The sequence below is a fragment of the Ctenopharyngodon idella genome, chromosome 22 (assembly GCF_019924925.1).
Source record: "Ctenopharyngodon idella isolate HZGC_01 chromosome 22, HZGC01, whole genome shotgun sequence".
NCBI classification, from domain to species: Eukaryota; Metazoa; Chordata; class Actinopteri; order Cypriniformes; family Xenocyprididae; genus Ctenopharyngodon; species Ctenopharyngodon idella.
In genome coordinates this window covers 5,674,956-5,695,101 of record NC_067241.1, presented here as the reverse complement: position 1 = coordinate 5,695,101, position 20,146 = coordinate 5,674,956, and the positions used below count along the sequence as shown (strand labels likewise).

General features: G+C 38.2%; 1 protein-coding gene across 2 annotated transcripts; it reads right to left on the bottom strand.

Annotated features, from left to right (window-relative positions):
- Positions 1–742: 742 nt before the first annotated feature.
- arhgef19 (Rho guanine nucleotide exchange factor (GEF) 19) lies at positions 743–18,313 on the bottom strand. Of its 2 annotated transcripts, none has more exons than XM_051880192.1 (16): positions 17,746–18,313; positions 6,524–7,178; positions 5,119–5,643; positions 4,842–4,974; positions 4,665–4,744; positions 4,331–4,569; positions 4,069–4,229; positions 3,807–3,959; positions 3,561–3,690; positions 3,349–3,423; positions 3,170–3,259; positions 2,889–3,052; positions 2,612–2,770; positions 2,379–2,458; positions 1,722–1,826; positions 743–1,607 (listed from the first exon to the last, which is right to left on the bottom strand). In XM_051880192.1, the coding sequence occupies exons 2-16, from the start codon at positions 7,155–7,157 to the stop codon at positions 1,450–1,452; spliced, it is 2,886 nt and encodes a 961-aa protein (XP_051736152.1). In that variant the 5' UTR covers positions 7,158–7,178; positions 17,746–18,313; the 3' UTR covers positions 743–1,449. The 2 variants fall into 2 exon arrangements, with proteins under 2 accessions (XP_051736152.1, XP_051736153.1); XM_051880193.1 differs by lacking the exon at positions 17,746–18,313 and adding an exon at positions 11,290–11,356.
- Between the last annotated feature and the right edge of the window lie 1,833 nt (positions 18,314–20,146).

The following is a 20,146-nucleotide window of genomic DNA, read 5'->3' as shown; positions in this document are numbered from 1 at the left end:
ACTTTACAATATGAAGAAAAGATCTATCACTACTTTTTCATTGAGACTTTTAAAAAATACAATAGGTGCCTATACACACACACTGTATGTGAACATTACTAGTACAGTTATTCAGTAAACATTAATGTTACCATAATACTTGTAAAACTGAACAAAGAATGTATAACTATTGTGCAGTCTTGACTCCATCAAACTTAAGTCGGGTCAGGGTAAACAAAGACCGAAAACAATTGCTAAAGAGGCGAGACAGATAGCTAATTATCACTGCAAACCCAAAGCAGAAGTAACTTTAACCTGCATGGATGCATTTTGTACAGCACTTTATATAAAAGTACAGCACATTATATAAAATGGATACGAAATGTTTCACTGAGATGAATGGTTTTAATTAGAAAAGCATTCCTGAGCCTCTGCAGTCCGTCTCTTATCTGTCCCTAACTGCAGCTTCTTTTCTGCAGCCTTTCACCTCTGATTTACAGCGGTTGGAAAGCATTCAAGGTTCTCAGAACAGCTGTGACAAAGAAACTATTCTGTTTACCTGCTACCCGGCTGCTTTATTGCCCCATGGGATATGAGGTGAGCCTGGAATGAAACTGAAGTTTATGAGACGTGCTTTGTTGTAGCTGTGCGCATACGTGGCTGGGAATCCTGGTTACAGTAAGGTTAACGTTACACACGACCTGAAAGCTCAACTTTTTTTTGTGTGTTTTTGGCATTTGTCTCAGACAGACACTTGAGACACTTTCAGTAATATATGCATTTATTTTTATTTACAAAGTCACCTTAAAGGATTATTTTTCAAATGTGATTTAACATGCTCAGGAAATCAGTACTCCACAAAGAAATTTCCCAGAAAAATCTGCGTTACCAAAACAACAAATACACAAACAAACAGCAGAATCACTGACATAAATAATGGTCATAATTTGATAGTACACTTCCTGTTATTATGCCAATACGAAGTAAATTATCATCTACAGAAGACTAGTGGCATAAACTAATATTTACGTACGTTGCAACAGCAACTTCATTCAAAAAGTCCCAAATTTGGTTCCAATGTTCCACTAGTAAAAGACAGCGTTTAGCTTTACTGTGTGGCTGTTCAGTGAATCAGCTAACAAGACATCTTACTTTATTTAGCCTAACTATCTGAGTCACTAGGTAGAAGAGAAGTCCTTATAAAAAACACTTGAGAGTGAAATGGCTGCTATGCCACCTAAAACTAACCCATTTAAATTGGATCTTGTTATTTTGCTAAACATTTTAACAGCTGATACATCCAGAATTTGTCCACCCACATGGTGTATTTTAAGCAGTGTGCGTCTGTGGTCTGTCAGAAAGCGCAGCACTTTATGCTCAGGGCTGTTGCTAGCAGGGCGATTTTAACCAAGTGGTTGAAAAGTTTGAAATACAAGCTTTAAGTAAAACAATGTCCCATACTTCAAGGTCTCAGAGAGTCTCTCCCTCTAATTTTTGTGAGACACACTTGATGCGAATGTTTTCACGGAGGTTTCGCAAACGAGCACTGCGGCTTGTGATCTCCTCCACGTAAGTTTTGGGGAACCAGCCCCTCTCTCCATCCGACAACCGAATCCCCTCTACCCACCCTGTGAATTGAAAACATTAAAATGTCATTTATCTCTTCTGCAGTCCTCCAGCTTCTCTTTTTCAAAGGGAAAAATGGAGTATAGCCAGGAGAAAAAAAAAAGGATTTTCCATACCATCACTTGTAATTGTTACAGCTTGAAGGATGTCTGCCTTCTCCAGCGTTAACTCATCATGCTCCTGAGACTGGTAGCTCTTGATGCACTGGACTTGAGATAGATCTGTACAGACACATGCAGAGAAACATTAAAGAGATATCTTTAATGTTTCAAAACAATCTTTATTTCTGTTCAGGGTTAAGGGTTTTGTTCAGTATTTTTTCCATTGTATGTTTCATCTAAAGAAGCTTCATACCTATTTTTTTTTAGTTAACAGAAGAAATATGGTCAGGTTTGGAAAGACATGAGGCCGAGTAAATGATGAGAGAATTTCCATTTTTGGGTGAACTATTCCTTCTAGAGTTTTATTAGGAGGCACTTAGTTCACAAGTAAACAGGATATTCTTGAGCAGAACTGTACATTCCACTTTGTTTTCAGTGTTATGTCAGTAAAATAACTGATGACTTTATATGTCAAAACAGCCCCCTTTATTATCATCGTAAAATATCTGGACTATCTGGTACGCACACTGCGGCTTAACCTGGCTATGATCCACCCAATGCAACTAGCCAATGCAACTTTTTTTTTTACATGCCATTTAGATAACAGTGTTAAATCTAAAATATAGTTAAATCTGAATTGCATTACAAGTGTGAGACAAAGAAATTACACACCATCATTCTCATTGGTCTGCTCAATAGCTGCCTTTGGGTCAGAGGGAAACATGGCTGTGATCCACCTCTGTTTGCTGCTCCTACATATAAAACAAAATGTTCTTGACTCCATTTTAAACTCAGTTTTATGCATCCTGTGAGGATATATATCCTCATTTTAGGAACATTCAGATCTATTTGTCAGTGACAGGATTTTGGATGTTAATATTTGCGAATGATGTGAATGTTCTCACTCTGTGGGCGACTTGAGCAGAATCTGGTGTTTTAGCTGTTGCCCCTCACATAACTGCAGGTAGAAGATGAATCCTGAGATTCCCTGAAGTTTCTGGCTTAGGTCTTTCACCTTGAGGTCTTCAATCTTTGCATGTACAAACACCATGAACTTCCATGTGCTGTGACAGGAAAGAGAAGGGACCAATTTTGTAGCAGACTTACATAATTTACACAGGGTTTTAAAAAGGTTTTGCTTGGTTCAAATATTGCATTGGTCTCCCATCCCATTAGACTTACTCCTTCCTCCGGGACAGCAGAAGACAGTCATTAAACAGGTGAAGGTACACAGGACGAGTGGTAAGTTTAAACTTAGACCCAGATATATTCAAGTTCTGTGTGTCCACTTCTAGAAGTTCACCATGTTTGACCAGCCAACGAGACTGAGAGATGAGAGGGAAAATCTAAAATAAAAGAAATAGAATTTTACAAAAGAATTCTGTATATTTTTTAACATTTTTGTAGGTAAAAAATATAGACATGATTTCTGACAGACCGTTTTAGAATGCTTGATGTTATACCTTGCCCTCAAAGTTTATTTTCTTGTTTAGATGAATTAGTTCTTCCATCCTCTTCATGGACTGCACACTGGAGTTACATTCCTTTATTATCTAGGGCAACAGAGCACATTTAGTTTTCATTTCATGATTTTTAAAACATTGTTTGTGACAATTTTACTTTCCTCTCTTTCTTTACTCACCTTTTTGAGCTCATTAAGTGCTTTGGTGGCAGTGTCCTCATCTCGTGATCCAGGCGTTGTTCTCTTTAGGATATTCTATAATGGACACACAGTTCATTAACACAAGTTAATATTAGAATTTAGCAAGCCTTGTTCTAAAGCTTGATGATAGAATGTTAAACTTATAACATTCGAAAAGATAGATATTGTGGATTCTGTCCATGTTGGAATACCTCCACTAGCATTTTGAGTCGTGTGATCCTTTGAAAAGGAAGGATAAGGAATGATGTAAGAGGCAGCCTCTGGCATACTGGGTCCTCTTCCAGGCGGGCAAGGATTCCAGGGAAACGGGGATTATCTTGCCTAAGAAAACACCACAAAACAAAAGCATGAACCTCTTAAACAGGGTAATAATTGCAACATGTACTGTACATTGTTATGCTTGTTAGAGAACAGTTTTGCGGTAAGAGACTGTTTACAGTAGCCGCTGATAGGTTTGTTCCTGATAGGCTTGATTGGTGACATAAGGCAGATAAACCCTCCGCAGTGCAGGACAGTGGTCAAGGACAATGTCACACACGTCAAAACGCAAAATGTCCCCTTCTAATCTATGCTCCAGATCTAGAAGAAACCTATGGACACAATGAGAATTGAAAAGGAGAGAGAGAAAAACATATCTCAGCAGAAGGCTCACTCTATTAAAAATAGCAAAAATTAAAGTTACTCTTCATCTTTATTCACCTCTCACTGACTTCTTTCACATCAGGCAGTTTGGAGAAGAGCCACTGCCTCTCCTGCATCCCAAGACACTCACACAGCTCAGGAGACGTCATAAAATGGTCAACTGCAATAGACAAGCTGCGTATGTATGAGGCCTCTGATGTCACCAACTCAAACTTGGCCTGAAATGAGAAAACAAGATAAAATTAATTGTTTCTTTTTCAGCAAAATTTGCTGGTTGATAAAAAACAAAACAAAACAGACTTTCTGAATGTGGAGTCACCTCCTGCAGTTTACGCTCTTCATTGCTGAAGTTGTCGAGTTGTCCACTGGACCGAACATCAGGAATATCCTGCCAAAGGGAAAAGGCGGAGCCTCGTGATGAGCGGAATGAGCTGGATGGGGAGAGGTTGCCAGGGGACACAGAGTCCCCTCTTTCTTCATCAATTCCTGGCTCTGCCCCCTGCTGCCTCTGAATCTCTCTGTTGATAGCAACATCACTGTATTCCTGATACAAAATCACTGAGAGAGACAGGAAGAGAAAATGGTAAATAATACAAAAATATAATAATAATAAATTATATATATAAAATTCCAGATATATTTTTTGGGCTTACAGTTTGGCAAGAATCGTGATAGACGTTTAGAGCTACTGGAAGCACTGCCTTCATCCTCATCAATGGAAATCTTTCTCATACTGTGAGAAAACAGTAGAAAAATATGTTAAAACAGGATGTGTTATATTCTACTCGCTATGTTATTCTCTGTGTATACTAGCTGAGTTTTAGAGCCACCTTTGCTTTGTACTCCTCCTGTGCAGTGGCAGATTACAGTCAGCAGAGGGCAGCGGTGGTGCAAGCCCCACCGGACTATGTGGTGCAGTGTCACTTGATCCCCCTGAGAAGCAACGTCTGGAGTTGGGTTTGTCTACAAACAGACAAGGGAGGGAGAATGTACACAAAAAGGGATAGAGCTGAAAATATAGCACTGAAGTGTCATAATGACATCACAGCTCAAGACTTTCACAATAAAGTCTTTCATTAATCTAATCAGTCCTGATGAGTCACTTACGGTCTGAGCTAAGGTTTCCAGACAGGTGGCGATCCCGGGAGGCCACACGAGCAGAGAGAGACTTGCCCAGCTTAAGGGTAAAAGAGTTCTTCCTCTGGGAAAGTTGCAGGCGGGAGATGAGCTCAGAGGCAGAGAAGCGCCGGCGCTCACTGTCTACTGAGCGAGAACAAGACAGAGGCAGTGAGGTCCCACTGTTGAGGGCAGGGCCTTCCAGGGCTTCGCAGTCTTCTAGGCCCAACCTCTGCCTCCCCCCATCATTTACGCCCCCTTCTGATCTGGCACCCTCCTGAGGGATATCTAAGAATGGTTTTGGAGAGGTCGGTATGGCAAGAAGAGAGAGGTCCTCATCTACCCCTGGGAGAGGGCTGGAACTTTGGGATGTGGGGATAGTAGAGCCCACCATGCCAAGCCCTCCTTCTACAAATGATTCAAAGGATGTTGGGAGCAGGTAATCACACTCCACGCCTGGGCTGCTGAGAGACTTATCAATCAGAGTGTCTGGAGAGTACACCCTCATCTTACGCCCTATTAACAACAAGGAACATTGAGTAAGAAAAGGTACTATCCACTTACATTCACCTGTAGATCACTTTAGCACAGTAGTTCCTAACCTTAATCCTAGAGGCCCATCAATTGTACAGATTTTGGACATCTCCCTAAACAAACACACATTATCTAACTCATCAACTCACTTGTAGAGACTCAAAATGTGTACTGTTTTGAGGAGCCTCCAGGGACAGGGTTGGGAACCACTGCCGTAGTGTATTAAAACATCTGACAGAACCTTAAGCCGTGTTTCCACCCCCTTAGAAAGTACCTGCATGCAGGGTAGTATTTTTTTAAAGTTCCGGAAACTTCAGGGGTGGGACTTGGGCGCTGAACATGCTGATTGGTTGAGTTCATGCAGCATTTTGATTGGTTGACTCCATGCAGCCTTTTATTTCAACCACCATTTTTAAAAGTCTGTTGCGGTGCGTGCAGTAAGAGTTGTTTGCTATTCGAATCAACAATGGAGTTTAAAAAATATGACCGATGGACCGCTGACAAGGTTCAGGCTTTATTAAGCTTGTATGCGGAGGACGAAATCCAGCTGGACCTGGAAAGTCGCACAACGTCCTACGTCACCGGACTTAATCTTCACAGTACTTTAGACCGCAATGGAAAGACAGAGAGCAACAGGTCTTGGGGGGGAAAGTTCTTGGGACAAATTGTTCCAGGTCATTTTGGTGGAAAAGCAGCTTTAGTATGCTTTTAAGGATTGCACTAAGAATCATCATCTATCCGAAAGCTCTCATACAGTTTTAAGAGTGGTGAAAAACTGTGCACTGTGACAAACTATTTGTTGTTTAAAACAGGAATGTAGGGCCAATGTGTCAAGACTTAGTTAAGTGAAAGTGGCACTTACTTATGGACTTCTCTTTTATGGATCCCAAAGAGGTGCGTCTTTGAGGGCGAAATGGGTCCGGACTCTGGAACTCTAAGGGGGAAGAGGGGGAGCTCAGCTGTTGAGACTCCAAAGAGTTCCTGTCCTCAGGTGCATATGTAGGGGACAAAGGCAGAAACAAGTCTCGAGAACTGAGGCTCTTAACTCCTGGTTCAGGTTTTTCATAAACGGTCTCAGGTAAGCCAGTAATAGGTGTCCACGTCTGATCCTGAACCACTTCCACATTATTGCTATCCTGGGTCAAATAATTGTCCAGTGTTGTGTCTGTACTCCCATTCTTGGCAAAGTCAGATGGACTGTTTCCATTGCATCTGACAGGCTTGGAGCAAAGAGAGGAACTACAGCTTTCCGGTGTGCATGATTGGAAACCATTAATGCTTGGCTGTTGAAGGTCAATGAAGGCCAATGTCTCTTGCTGACACACCGCAATGTGTTGATGCTGTCGCAGGAGAGGCCTGCCTTCCCGAGAGTCACTCAGAGCCTGGGCCTCAACTGAGCCTGGGAACCACATGTCAGAGCTCTCGCCTCTGCAATGGAACGCTTGGAGGTGAGGCTGGAAGTCAAGAAGAGGAGAGAATCCATAGCCAGGGAGCATGGCTCAGGAGGGACATGGGTACTGCAAAGCAATTGGGAAACAAAAACAGACAGAAAGAATGTAAGGTATTATAACTCATGTACCCACATAACCATTGTCCTGGCAGACGCTGCATTTCCAAATTTGAGCACAAAGGAATAGATCCCTCTGGCCAATGTTTTTGTTGTGCCAGCACAGATTTATGCACAGTAAAGCTTGGCTCATCTCTGCAGTTCTTAGTGGATTTGGTGATCCACTGGGTAAAGTTAAGTCTCGCTGAACAGGCTCTGCTCTTCCCCCCGTGGCAGACTTGGCTCAGTCGCTGCCGCTGCGTCTTCCTGTTGTAATTAAAGAGCGCAGCATGCAGCCCTCATCCCCTATACTTATCTACATCATTTACAGCTGGATCCCTTACTCGAAACTGCTTCTGTAGTGCAGCTTCTGCATGAAGATGTCAAGTCAGTCACATGAGGACACTCCGATCCCTCCAACTATGATAATGGGCAAGTGTCTAGTCTTGCTAGCAGCTTATACCTGAGATGGAATGCTTCACAAAGAGGAACCTGACTGAGAAGGTCATCTTGGAAGAGTTTTTTCGTGCATATTTCCCATGCTTCTAAACAGCTCTCTATTTACCCAAACAAATCTGGGTCATGGGAGAAGCAATGCTTATTAGTATTCAGTGTCTTGCCCTGGAGGGACAAGCAAGCCTGAGATAGCTTGAGCTATGACATTTCCTGGGCTATTAAAGCAATGAAGGCTCAGCAAACTGTCAGTGCTGATGACCCACATCTGCCTTAATCACTGACCCGTGAAATAAAGAGAGATGTTTTCTAAACTTGGAGATGAAATCCACCCAAAGATGCTAGTTGGGTTGCCCCTAGGTGTCTTAAACTCTACCTTGCATGCAATTTAGGCGTGTGTATGTCATGAACCAGAAAATAAAAAGGTAAAACTGAATTAATCTTTGTTTATTGTAATAGTTTCAAGACCATCTATTGAAAATCTTTGCACCCTCACAATATCTGTCATACATCACTTTTCTGAGAGGTAGTCTCCCCCATCTCAGTTTCTCTTTGAAAACTGAATGTACACAGGACTATATCCAACTGCACAATTTAACATGATCCACAAGCAAACTCTCATACACACAAATATGAAAAGCCCAGGTAACACACAATCTGACCCTCTGTCCTGATAAAAACTATATGCACATCTGTACAACAAACACATTGCACAACTAAACCCAAAAATACACTGCACAAATGGTTACCTGTTCCCTATACTCTAAACAAAGGTCCCTTTATTTCTCCAGATGGGGAATGCTGTTAGTTGCACAAGAGATGTGAATCTGGATTCCTCACACAGAAATAAAAATCATTTGGTCAGTTGATATTCTCAGTTTGACTTCGTAATCTATAATCAACATATAGTATCTTTCTCATTTTCTGAAATGACTTTACTGTTCATGTCACACTTGTGTGCTATTGGATAATGAAAGCCAATTGCTAAATAGCCATTCAGCCAATGTTTTAGCAAACTCACATTTACGTCTGCACTACAGTTTTTCTTGTTGAATATCTTGTCATTTGGAAATACATCAAATTATGGAAGCAAAACTTGGGAACTGTTCTAAAATATAATTGTTTGTGCTGCACAAATTTAATGTACTGTACAAATAGCTGCAGTAATTTTGTGAAAGTTGTGCATAGCTATTACTATAAAACAAATTCAATAATACACTTCATTACAGCCCATTACAATACATCTATTCCATACATTCAATTTTATGTCTTCCATTTTACAGTTTTCAGTAAAATCCACCATGTAATTTTCCATGTTCTCAACATGTTATTTCCTTATGTTTTGGTCTTTGTTGTATACATTCTCTCTGTAATTTTGGAGGCTTCCTGTAAGTCAGGGCGTCAACAAAGCAAATGAACAGAAAACTGCCATCTTCTTCATTGTAGCTATGATTAAAGAAACTAATGCTGCAAAAGCCCATGTAGACTGTTAATTATAAAATAATTCTTAAGAACCACATGAATCCACAAATATATTCAGTGATTTTTTTCCCGATAGCGTATAGCTGTGACTAAATCGAGTTAAATTCTACTGTAAAATAAATATCAATTTTTATAAATGACTATACATAAATTTTACACAAATTTTAAAAGTCACAATGAACACACCAAACAAGACCAAAAAAAAAACAAAAAACTTTTTTTTCCCCTATTAATTTTTAGAAGTTTTTGCTTGTTTGAGCAAGGGTCTAACAGTGTGGTGCGATAGGCTTCTGTTTGTATGTTATATTGCTCTGAAGCAGGCTGACACTGCTGGTCTAATTGGCCTGTGACATCATGGCATCTGCCTTTCGCACTCAAACACCTCAGCTCATTTTCAGCTGCTGCAACTTGATGGCAAGATGCAGGTGGTAACAAATAAAAGATATACATTATTAACAAAGATTAAAGAGACAGTTCAATAAAAACAAATATTCCGTCATTATTTACTCACCCTTTTTGTTCATTGCCATTCCTGAATGTTTTGATGATAAACTTTAGTTGAATGGAAAAAAACTGTAAAGATTATTCAGAAAGTCTCCTTTTATGTTCCATGGGCAAATAACAGCATACAGATTTGGTACATGAGGGTGAGTAAATAATGACAGAATTTTCATTTTTTAAGTGAACTATTTCTTTAATAGTTTCCTGCCGTGAAGTGGCCTTAAATCCAACTGGTATGATATGCTTTTATTATAAAAGTTTAATACTTCTTGAAACTACACAAACTGTGGACCTATCTTTTAAGCAACTCTGTTTGCTGCCCTAAGCAGTGTTGGGGTAATGCATTACAAGTAACTTGATTTACGTAATCAGATTACTTTTTTCAAGTAACTAGTAAAGTAACGCATTACTTTTTCAATTTACAAGAAAATATCGAAGTTACTTTTTCAAATAAGTAACACAAGTTACTTTGTTTTCACATTTATTGACTGACACCTCTCCTGTCCCCATGTTGAGAGAAATAGGGTAAGTGAACATGATTGTTATTGTAGTTCTAGACTAAATGTGAACATGCATTTACTCATCTCACTTACACAAAAACAGATTCAGTATTACTCCAAATGAATAAAAACAGTTAAATGTAATCTCAGAATTTTATGCAAACCTGCAATTATTAAATATATTAAATTACACAAATATACTTTATGTATTTAATCTCACTTTACTAACCAAATGTCTTTGCTGCTCACTTCAATGTTCTAATTCAACCATACTAATAAACAAAAACTATTTTATATTAGATTTAGAAATAAGAATGTTGAACTTCCTTCTCCTGTATCCTATTCTTCTTTAATCCAGAATGGCAGCACAGCTGAAAGGTTTGAGCTGCGCCCTCTACTGTACAGGCATAAATATGCATTTCCTTCAGCCTGAGGCTTATTTGTTTCACTTTTGGTGTTAAAGGGCCTTAACATTTGCCAAAAATAGAACTTTTTTTTTGTTGTTTTAAAAAAACAAACAAGCAACCTCGGCCCAGGTGACAAAAAGTAACACAAAAGTAACGTTACACATTACTTTTCATAAAAGTAACTAAGTAACGCAATTAGTTACTTTTTTAGGGAGTAACGCAATATTGTAATGCATTACTTTTAAAAGTAACTTTCCTCAACACTGGCCCTAAGACTGCCGAAAGTGTTCACTTTTCTTTAAATAATGGATGACATTATAATGGACACCTAATGTGTGAAAGTATTATTCTAGAACAAAAGATGCAAATTCATTGTAGAGATTTTATATAGTAGCATTTCAATTCTGGTGGGGTGAGTGAGGACATCTGGAGGTGAAAAACACTTCTTTGTTTGTGTTTGGTGTGGGGCCTGATCCCTCAAAGTGCCTGAGGCCTTCCTCCACCTACTCCATCAAGACAGACACCAAAATCCCTTTTCACATTCACAAAGCATTGACATTGCCCTCAACCCTCTCAACACCAACACAACAGAGAGAGAGCAAGAGAGAAGTCCATAAGTGTAACAATACCTGGTTTAAGGTATTACTCTAGCAAGCCGAGCCCCTTCAGACCACCTTGAACCCCATGGTCCCATCTTAAAAAAGAATTTACCACATCTTTAGGACATCTGTGCACTCACCTTCTTTCAACATTAACACCTCCCATATTGGACACACCCTGTGGAATACAGGAGCGATAGTGCTGCACACAAGCAGTAGTGCTGAGGAAACAAAGCACTATTATAACATGCTACAGTTCAGTGGAGAGCGCAGTTGATTTTAAGTTTTATACATTAACTAAATTAAATATAGTCCTCTGAATACTGGATATTTAAGCAGGAACCACATTGCTTCACACTAACCGAAGAAGTCCACTTAGGTTTGGATAGCCACTTATAAACACAGACTTGTTTAGTCTGTCATTAAAAATATTAGTGCTTTTAAATAAGTTTAATTGCAGACAGTTGCACTGTTTATTGTCTTAATACACATTGCTTGTTAATGATCATTTAATAGAAAATAATATAAGTAGCAACAGGCTCTTTACATGAATTTATTGATCTTCAGATCAACAAAAAAAACCAAAAGCATCAACTAAACAATATTCAGTTGTTTCTAAAGAAAAAAAATCTTATGTAAAAGTGCTTAATGTTAAGTAAAATCAAAATTGACTCAAATTACTTTATTAATGCATGCTCCTTGTGATCAGTTCCTCAGTGCATGTTATTCCAAAGACAAAAATTGTGTGTCTTCACAATCTTTAATCAAAACATAACTTACTCTTCTTCTGAAATGTTTTTTCTTTTCCATCGACGTCACTTACTGGATAATGTGAAACAACAGCATTGTTTTAGCTAACTCGTATACTCGATTCTGGTGTGTCAAGCTCTGGTGTGCCCAATCAGTTCCAAATGGATAAAATCAAGCCCCGCCCTACATTTAAACTTGGAAATACATCAAATTATGAAAGTTAAATGGGTTGCGAATATATCTATTCAAGTCACAGTATCATGATTTACTACCAAATTTGCATGACTGCACTCAATAGTCCTGCTGATGTTTGCCAGATTTATACAGCTCAATCAGTTCTTTAATGTGCCGTTAAATTTGTGTCACGTTGCAAAGATGACCTACTTTCACCGTTCCATTCACGTCACACTCATTCACCCTCAACTTCCTGTTTTCTTTCACTCGCTGCTCGGGAGGTGAACTGAGCCAGGCAAATGCTGACCCCTCCCTCTGCTTTATTATATGGACAGGTAAAGACTAGTCACTCGAAGCAGCTTGTTTTGAAATGTGATCGGTATACTGCTCGCATCTTGAGATTGACCATGCAGCAGATGACATTCGAGGTTTGTGATATTTTAACATGCAGACATATTCATTTTAATCCAAAAGTGGCAAAGGTCTATAGTTAAGTTTTATATTAACTTATAGTTAAGTTTTTTAACATCAATAAATAAAATAAAATAAAAAATCATACTTCATACATGGATATTTTACACAAATAAATCAAGTAAAAATTTGGTTTGTTAAATGTACTTAAAGCAAAATCACTATGCTCTGTAATAATAACAACTATTTAATTTGTTCCTGTGAAATTACCACATAATACCTGCATTGCTCGTATTCCTCAAGATTTTCTCTGAAAGACTGTATTCAGGTCAGTTCATGTAATCAAATAAAAACACAAATGATTTTATCCACATTATGTGCAAGCCAACAGAGCGCCTGAAAAAGCCTGCAGGCTGCGTAGCTAAACAGGTGTGCATAGAGCAGAGCCAGAGAAAGGCCTTTTACACATACCTGTAGGGCTTGGCTTTTCAGGATCACTTTTCATAGACAAACACAAACATGTGCACCACACAAAAAAACAAAACTCCTAAAACACTGACACACATTGGTACAAGCATATTTACTGTAGATATCTTGATATCAAGATATCAGCTTCCTGTCATTAAGAATTTAGTAGCCTGTTATAGATGTGTGTTCTTGCGTTTTTCAACCATAAACTTCTAAAAGTTCCTTTAAAAAACAAATAAAAAGTGCTAGTGCCTTCCAACACTTTACAACAATCATACCAACTTTATAGCATAATTCTTGAAATCCAAGGATTGTTTGTAAAGGCAAAATGAGGACACAATAAAAATGGTTAACCATTAAGCCTTTTGTGTGCAGAAGAAAAGCAAGTTCATTATCATGGCCGACCCCCACTCCCAATAAAGATCTGACACTTTCCACATTCCCCAAATAACTGCGCTTCTGTCATTCCACTTAAATTGCCCAGTAAGCTGTACCCGAGAACAAACAAAGAGTCTGGTCTGTCTGAGCTCACGCAACAAGAACAGGCCTTATTTGTGTGGCTGCATCCTATCTGTGCTGACCATTGGGGGAGGCACTAATAGCGTGCAGTCACACAAACAAGGTCTGTTCTTATTGCTCCCCAAACCTCTTCCGTCACCATCTGTTCATTCTGCAGGTGAGCTCTGCTGGGGTTTTTTCAGCCCTTACAAGCCCTTTAAGGCCAGTAAGACCAACAGAGTTGAGTGAAGGGGCTTTAGATACCCATTCCACCCTGAGTGGCCCTGTTGACCTGAATTCGACAAGCTAAATGAGGGTAAGTGAGGAGAGAATGCTTTTGCATGCGAAGAGTGGGGACGGAGTATTACTGGGTGTGGCATGGCGTCCTTTTTCCCCCAGACTGCAGCTCTAGTACATGTAGGTGCAGATACAGAATCAGCCTGTTGCCTCCAACTGACAGGTGATGGGGCAGGTGCTCCATATGCAGGAGAAATGATGGGAGGGAGGGAAAGAGAGGAGTTACAGTTCGCTTTATGGGGTAAAATGAACTGTTAATCAGTCTCAGCAATGATATGCGTTACACTAAAGTCAAATGATACAGCTAACCATTTCTGATTACAAAAAGTACTGTGGTTTTACCATGGTTATTGTATACCATGGAAACCAAATGTACTGAATGATAAGCATAAATATATATTACATTTAGGTCAATGACGTCATGTCATGTGGTATAACCATCCTGTAAAATTAATATTATCATATAAATATTTTCCTTACATGCGAGTATACAGATTAATAACTACATTTAAAAAAAAAAAAAAACTTCAGGTAATTTTTTAAAATATCATGAATAAAATATCTTTTATGTTTTTGTTTCAGCATGATTCACACCACATGACTGTAATTTGGACAACTTTTTCAAATAATAATAATAATAATATATTAATCATTTATTAATAACAATTATTTTATTAATAATAATAACAACAACAACAACATTTTAACAAAGATAAAATGTATAACATTTTGTAAAAATAATTTTTAAATAAATTTTATTTATTTATTATATTTAAATAAATTTTACTATTTTTAAATATTTTTTTTAAATATTATTCTAGAATTTCTATTTTTTTTAAAATTATAAGAAATACTTATAAAGGATTATAACACCTAGTACGATTATAACTACCTAGTAAGATTTTATTTTCAGGAATTTCATTCTTTTAATGAGGCTTTTTTTTTTTTTTTTTTACTTCCCCGGACAGTTATATCACCCTGATGTTTTTTTGTTTTTTTCTTTTATGCCCTAACATTTTTTTAAAAATTTTAATTTTTCACTCAGAAATTACAAACATGCTCATAATATAAGAGACGTATAAGCCTATGTATAATAAATAGCAATTATAATGTATTTTTGAATCAATTAACAAATCTGTTATGGCAATCATGTCTTGTCATTGACCCTAAAGCTTAAAAAACAGTGTGTTTTCCTGGTACACATGCCAGTTCATTTGTATTGTTACCAAACATCCTGTGCCATCTATTGCTCCCTCCAATCTGTTCTTATCTCTACCAGCATATATGAGCAATTCAGACCTCCTGAGAACTATGAGAATGCAATGAGTCATACAAATACACACAGACTGGCACAGCCGAGCTAGAGGAGAAGCAAGCCGCAGGTTACGATAGACATTCCAAGGGTCTGGCCGCCCCCGCTGTCTCTCTGATGTTCATATCTGCCAACATATTGACTAAATCAAAGCACCATCAAACCACACCCTGTGGAATCCATCCATGCTCAAACTTACACCCTTAAAGCTTACAAATTTCAATGTCTTCATGTGTTTCAATAGATGTCAGTGGAGAATCGGGAAGAGTTTCACAGATAATTCATCTGGTACACAAGGTCCATCCAGTCTGGGTGAATGAAAATCACTCACTCCATTCAAACAAGACCCATATTTGTGTGGGATAATCACTCTCAATACTAAAAGGATATCTCTTACACATCCAATGATATGATGCAGCAAATGCAGACAATGGTTTCTGAGTCTATACAGGATGAGGATGAATAAGGCAGGGAGATGTTATTGTGACATGATACTTTTTTGTTTACCCCACATCCTCATATTGGCAATCACTCATGACCCATCATAAAAGGATCTCAGTTTCCAGGAAAATGACCTAAAATCAGATACTATGAAGTTTAAGCTGCAAGGTTTCTGCTGTTCAATAATTTCGTCTGGGCAGCCGGGATAATTTCTATTCCCGCACAGCAGTGTAGAGGAAAACATAAAGCCTTCCATCAGACAGGTGCTAGGTCATAAAGAGGACGTCGCACCCTCCCGCTCAGAAAGAAAAGAAAACACTCTCCAAAACACATGCTCCACATATGGCATAACATAATCAGTGTATAGGAAAACACAATAAAATCACATACACATTAACAAACACACAAATTGATGACGCAATAGCACTACAGTATATGAATCATGAGTCTGATGAAAGTAATATAGTCCAAATTTATGACAGCTATGTAAATAATCAAGCATGTAAACAGATCTCCTGTTTAGATGTGGATAAATTGCCATATATACCATCAGTTTTAACTAAAATTAATACAAATCATTTTAAATAAAGCAGAAATAAAACAAAATATAAATATTAGATAAAAAACTTAAAAAAAAAAAAAAAAAAAAAATAGAAATGTAAATTTCATAAAATAAGTTGAAGTACTAAAATTGCAAAAACTAAAAAAAGACAGCTAAATAGAACTATTTAAAAAACTATACTACTACATAAATGGTATAAATAATAATAGTATTAATAATACCAAAATAACACTATAGATTTTTAATATTCAAAAGGGATTAACTACAAATAAACAATAACAATATATATATATATATATATATATATTTTAAGTAATAATAATATAATAAAAATATATTAAAAATATATAAAATAATTGTTTTTCTTCATCTCAGAAGAGATCTCATGAATGCTCAGATTTGCTAAGTGTGCAAAAGTCAGAGATTTCATAAACTCAAACAGTTCTTATCAAACTCGTCCAAGAGCAAATTATCTGGACTTTGCTATGCATGATTCATTTATAGCTTATTAGCTTTATACTGTTTTACTGTAAATCAACAATGACCTAATTTATGTCAGATTTTATAATCTCCTAAGAAATCGAACTAGAACAAAGTTAATACTTAAATGAAGAACTTAACTTTTATGAGCATCTGAGTAATACTCTTTCCTAAGTCAATCAATAACAGAATTCACTGTGTATATTTGAGCATTATATGATCAAATTCAAAGGTTTTATTTGTGCAAAATCAAAATCCACTGCCGATAAAACAAACTGACCAAAACAAAGTCCAAGTTCTCCCCAACTAACATTTCTACATTGCTTCACACAGTAAAACACCCTGACATTGAGTTCACGACGGTACTGCCATCTATCCATGTGCAGTTCATTTACAGCGTGTTCCAGACATGCACTCACCTGCCCCTCACATCAACAGAAGCTCACGCATGCACACGCTTACCATCTCCGTTCCCTGCAGCAGTAGAATATTCAAGACTCATATCCTGCTCAATCTATCGAACTATTATGCATGCAACATTAAGTAGCTTGCAAGCGATCGTTAGCACGGGCATATTTGCATCCAACTATGTCTAATAGCAGAGCTGGAGGGCAGTGTTTGCTGCCTGCTCTACCAGGATTTTATAAACTGGACCATATCCCAGACGTATCATGAGATTTGTCTATGCAGGTGATGAGTGTCAGATGTGCAAATCAAAACATTATACTACATGCATGAGCATCTGTTCAAGCAAGGAAAAATTGTCTGGCAGTACAACGCAAAACCCAGAGGGACAGATATAAATGACCTAAGTTTAGGTGACCTTAAGCATTCACCATGTCAAACAGTCATAATTTTGTTGTTGGCAGCAACAGATGACAATGTCGAAAAGTGACAGTAGGCTCAGCCACTTCTTTAAACAAGGAGAACCTAAAGACTGAGACCACTAGTGACAACGTTTTTATTTTGCATTTATAATATATTAACATACAAATTGATCAAATTTACCTGATTAGTGACGTGGGAATCAGAAATATTAGATTCTGAATCCCAGATTTAAGTATGGTCTCAGACTCTTGGTCCACTGCATATATAAATCTTCCTCATATAAACACAAACTACAGTCTTTCCCCAGAACAATATGCCGATATCATCTAAAATGCAACAGATCTCCACAGATTTTGATTTACAGAAAGCCAGTACCTCATTTGTATCAGTGGACTGTGGGCTGGATGGGGTCCAACTCCAGTGTGCAAATCCAAGTCATCCAGGATTGTGGCTGAGGTGTTATAGTGTCCATGACTGCCTTGTGTTCCTCTCGGCTACTTTGTTTCCCCTCAGCTGCTCTCTAATTCAGTCAATATGCAGTCCAGATGATCCAAGTGTTCTCTTCAATCCCCTTCAGATACAAAAATACAGTTGACAGTAGACAAATAACACCCTACTAACTGTTCTAGCTACTTAAAAACACAAATTTCTCCTTCATATCGCTCCCTTTTCCTCATAATTCCCCTTCTCTCCAGCAACAAATGCAGAAAGACATTTGTCCTCCTCTCTCGCGCTGTCCTCCTCTGGGTCCCTCTTGTACTTATTTATGGTTTTATTTCTAACACCTGCCAGCAGAGGAAAAGGAGAGAGGCGCAAGCTGTCGTCTGGTTCAGAGAAGAGTCCTTCCTGCCAAGGAGGGAGAAAGAGCATGAGTGTGTGTGTGTGTGTGTGTGCGTGCGTCTGGATTCCTGTGTGTCAACAGCAGTACTTTGCAAGTGGATAGCAGGCGGTTGGTTAGGAGGGTTAGTTTGGTGGGGGCGTGAGATAGAGGGTGGGAAGAAGACTGTATGCGAATATCCCGTTGTGCATGCGAGTGTGTGCATGTGTGTGTGTGTATAATTAGGTAAGTATCAGTTTGAAGATAGCAAGTAGCTGAGAGGGCATGCCGAAACTCACTCAGATATGCTCTTTAAATCCTCTTTAACTCCTCTCCCTTTTGCACACTTCATTTATTCGCTTATGAAGAACTGAAAGAGCAGTTTATCAAGCAAGCACGTGTGCAAGTCTAGAAGATCAGCAAAAAAAAAAATCATTGAACTCTTTGGTAAACAAAACCTATTCATGTTAATCTCCAGCCAATTATTGATGTGTTTGCACTGAGAAATTAGTCTTTTCTGTGGAAAAAGCACATTAAAGTGTGACGGTGTGCAACAGGGTCGCTCTTGCAGGTGATGAAGCACATGGAGTTATTACATAGTTATTAATATGCGAAAGGGCTGCTGTCCATGTTGCATACTTCAGCACCTTGACATGTACCAACCAACCCCGCCTGCAGGCTGAACAGCGTAGGAACGCACAGCAATCATAACAATCAAAAAATGAAGGAGAGAGAGAGGGGGAAAAAAAGTTTTAATAGCCCGAGGTCATGGAGATTCTTTTTCGTTTTTTGAGTAGGTGGGGTTAAAGACAAATCATTATCAGAACACCTGTCTTCTTCTCGCTTTAATATATCAGAGTTGCTAGATCCATCATCCCACTAAAGAAAAAAAAATTGGGATAGTATTGGGATGCATTTTTGAAGGGGCATTTTTTCAAAGGGGCAGGTTGTTCGCACAAAGCTGGCCTCGATGGTTTGATCAAATTAAATGGAATGTGAGAACCAGAGATCTGCAGAAAGTAGAGCTGAAAAGTGGGGCAAAAGCTGCATACATGGACGTGTTAACCAAAGATTAAGGATCTGATGCGTTTGCCAGCTGGCATCGGCTCTCTGCACTGGAACACAGAACTTCAATGGCTTAGCATTAGTGTTGTCTTATTCACCTTTCTAACTTGTTCAAGCATATCATTTTCGTTCTTGTTCAAGCTAACCATTTTTGTACAATTAGGCATTGTTCGACAGGACCGGTGTAACTAGGAATTAAAGGGGTAGTTTGACCGAAAAAATGACATTTTGTGATAATTTACTTAACCTCATGTTGTTCCAAACCCATATGACTTTGTTCTTCTGTGGAACACAAAAGGAGATATTTAGAAGAATGTTCAAGCTGCTGTTTTCCATACATTTAAAATGAATGGTGACCACAGCTGTCAAACAAGTTTTCCAGTGACTAATGATTTCAATTTCATTCTGTTCATCACACAACCATATCATATGGCTTCAGAAGTAGGGCTACAGTGAAGATAAAGTATAGCGAAGTCATTTACAGGCAAACTGCTTACAATCCAGTGTTTTTAGCAGCTCAGTTCGTAGAAAATATTGGTCTACACAAACTCATCTCTGCAAGCGCTGTTTAGATTAGAACGCTTATAACATGCATTTGGGAAGCAACACTTGTCAACAATCTCTCCAAATTTGTAAGGCGGCGGCTGTTGTCAACAAAAGAGAAGTTTTAATGTCGCCTGGTGGTTTCCCACAGAAATAAAAGCTCTATGGTTTAACATTTGAAAGCAAAAAAATTAAGACAACCATAATTATTAATATTGTAATTTTACAGTTGTACTGTAAAACTATTATTATTATTATAATATATGACCCACTTATGTTACTTTTTCTGTGCTTTTTTTGGAATTTGACACCTCTTTTTGTCACCATCCACTTTTAAAATACATAAGAGAA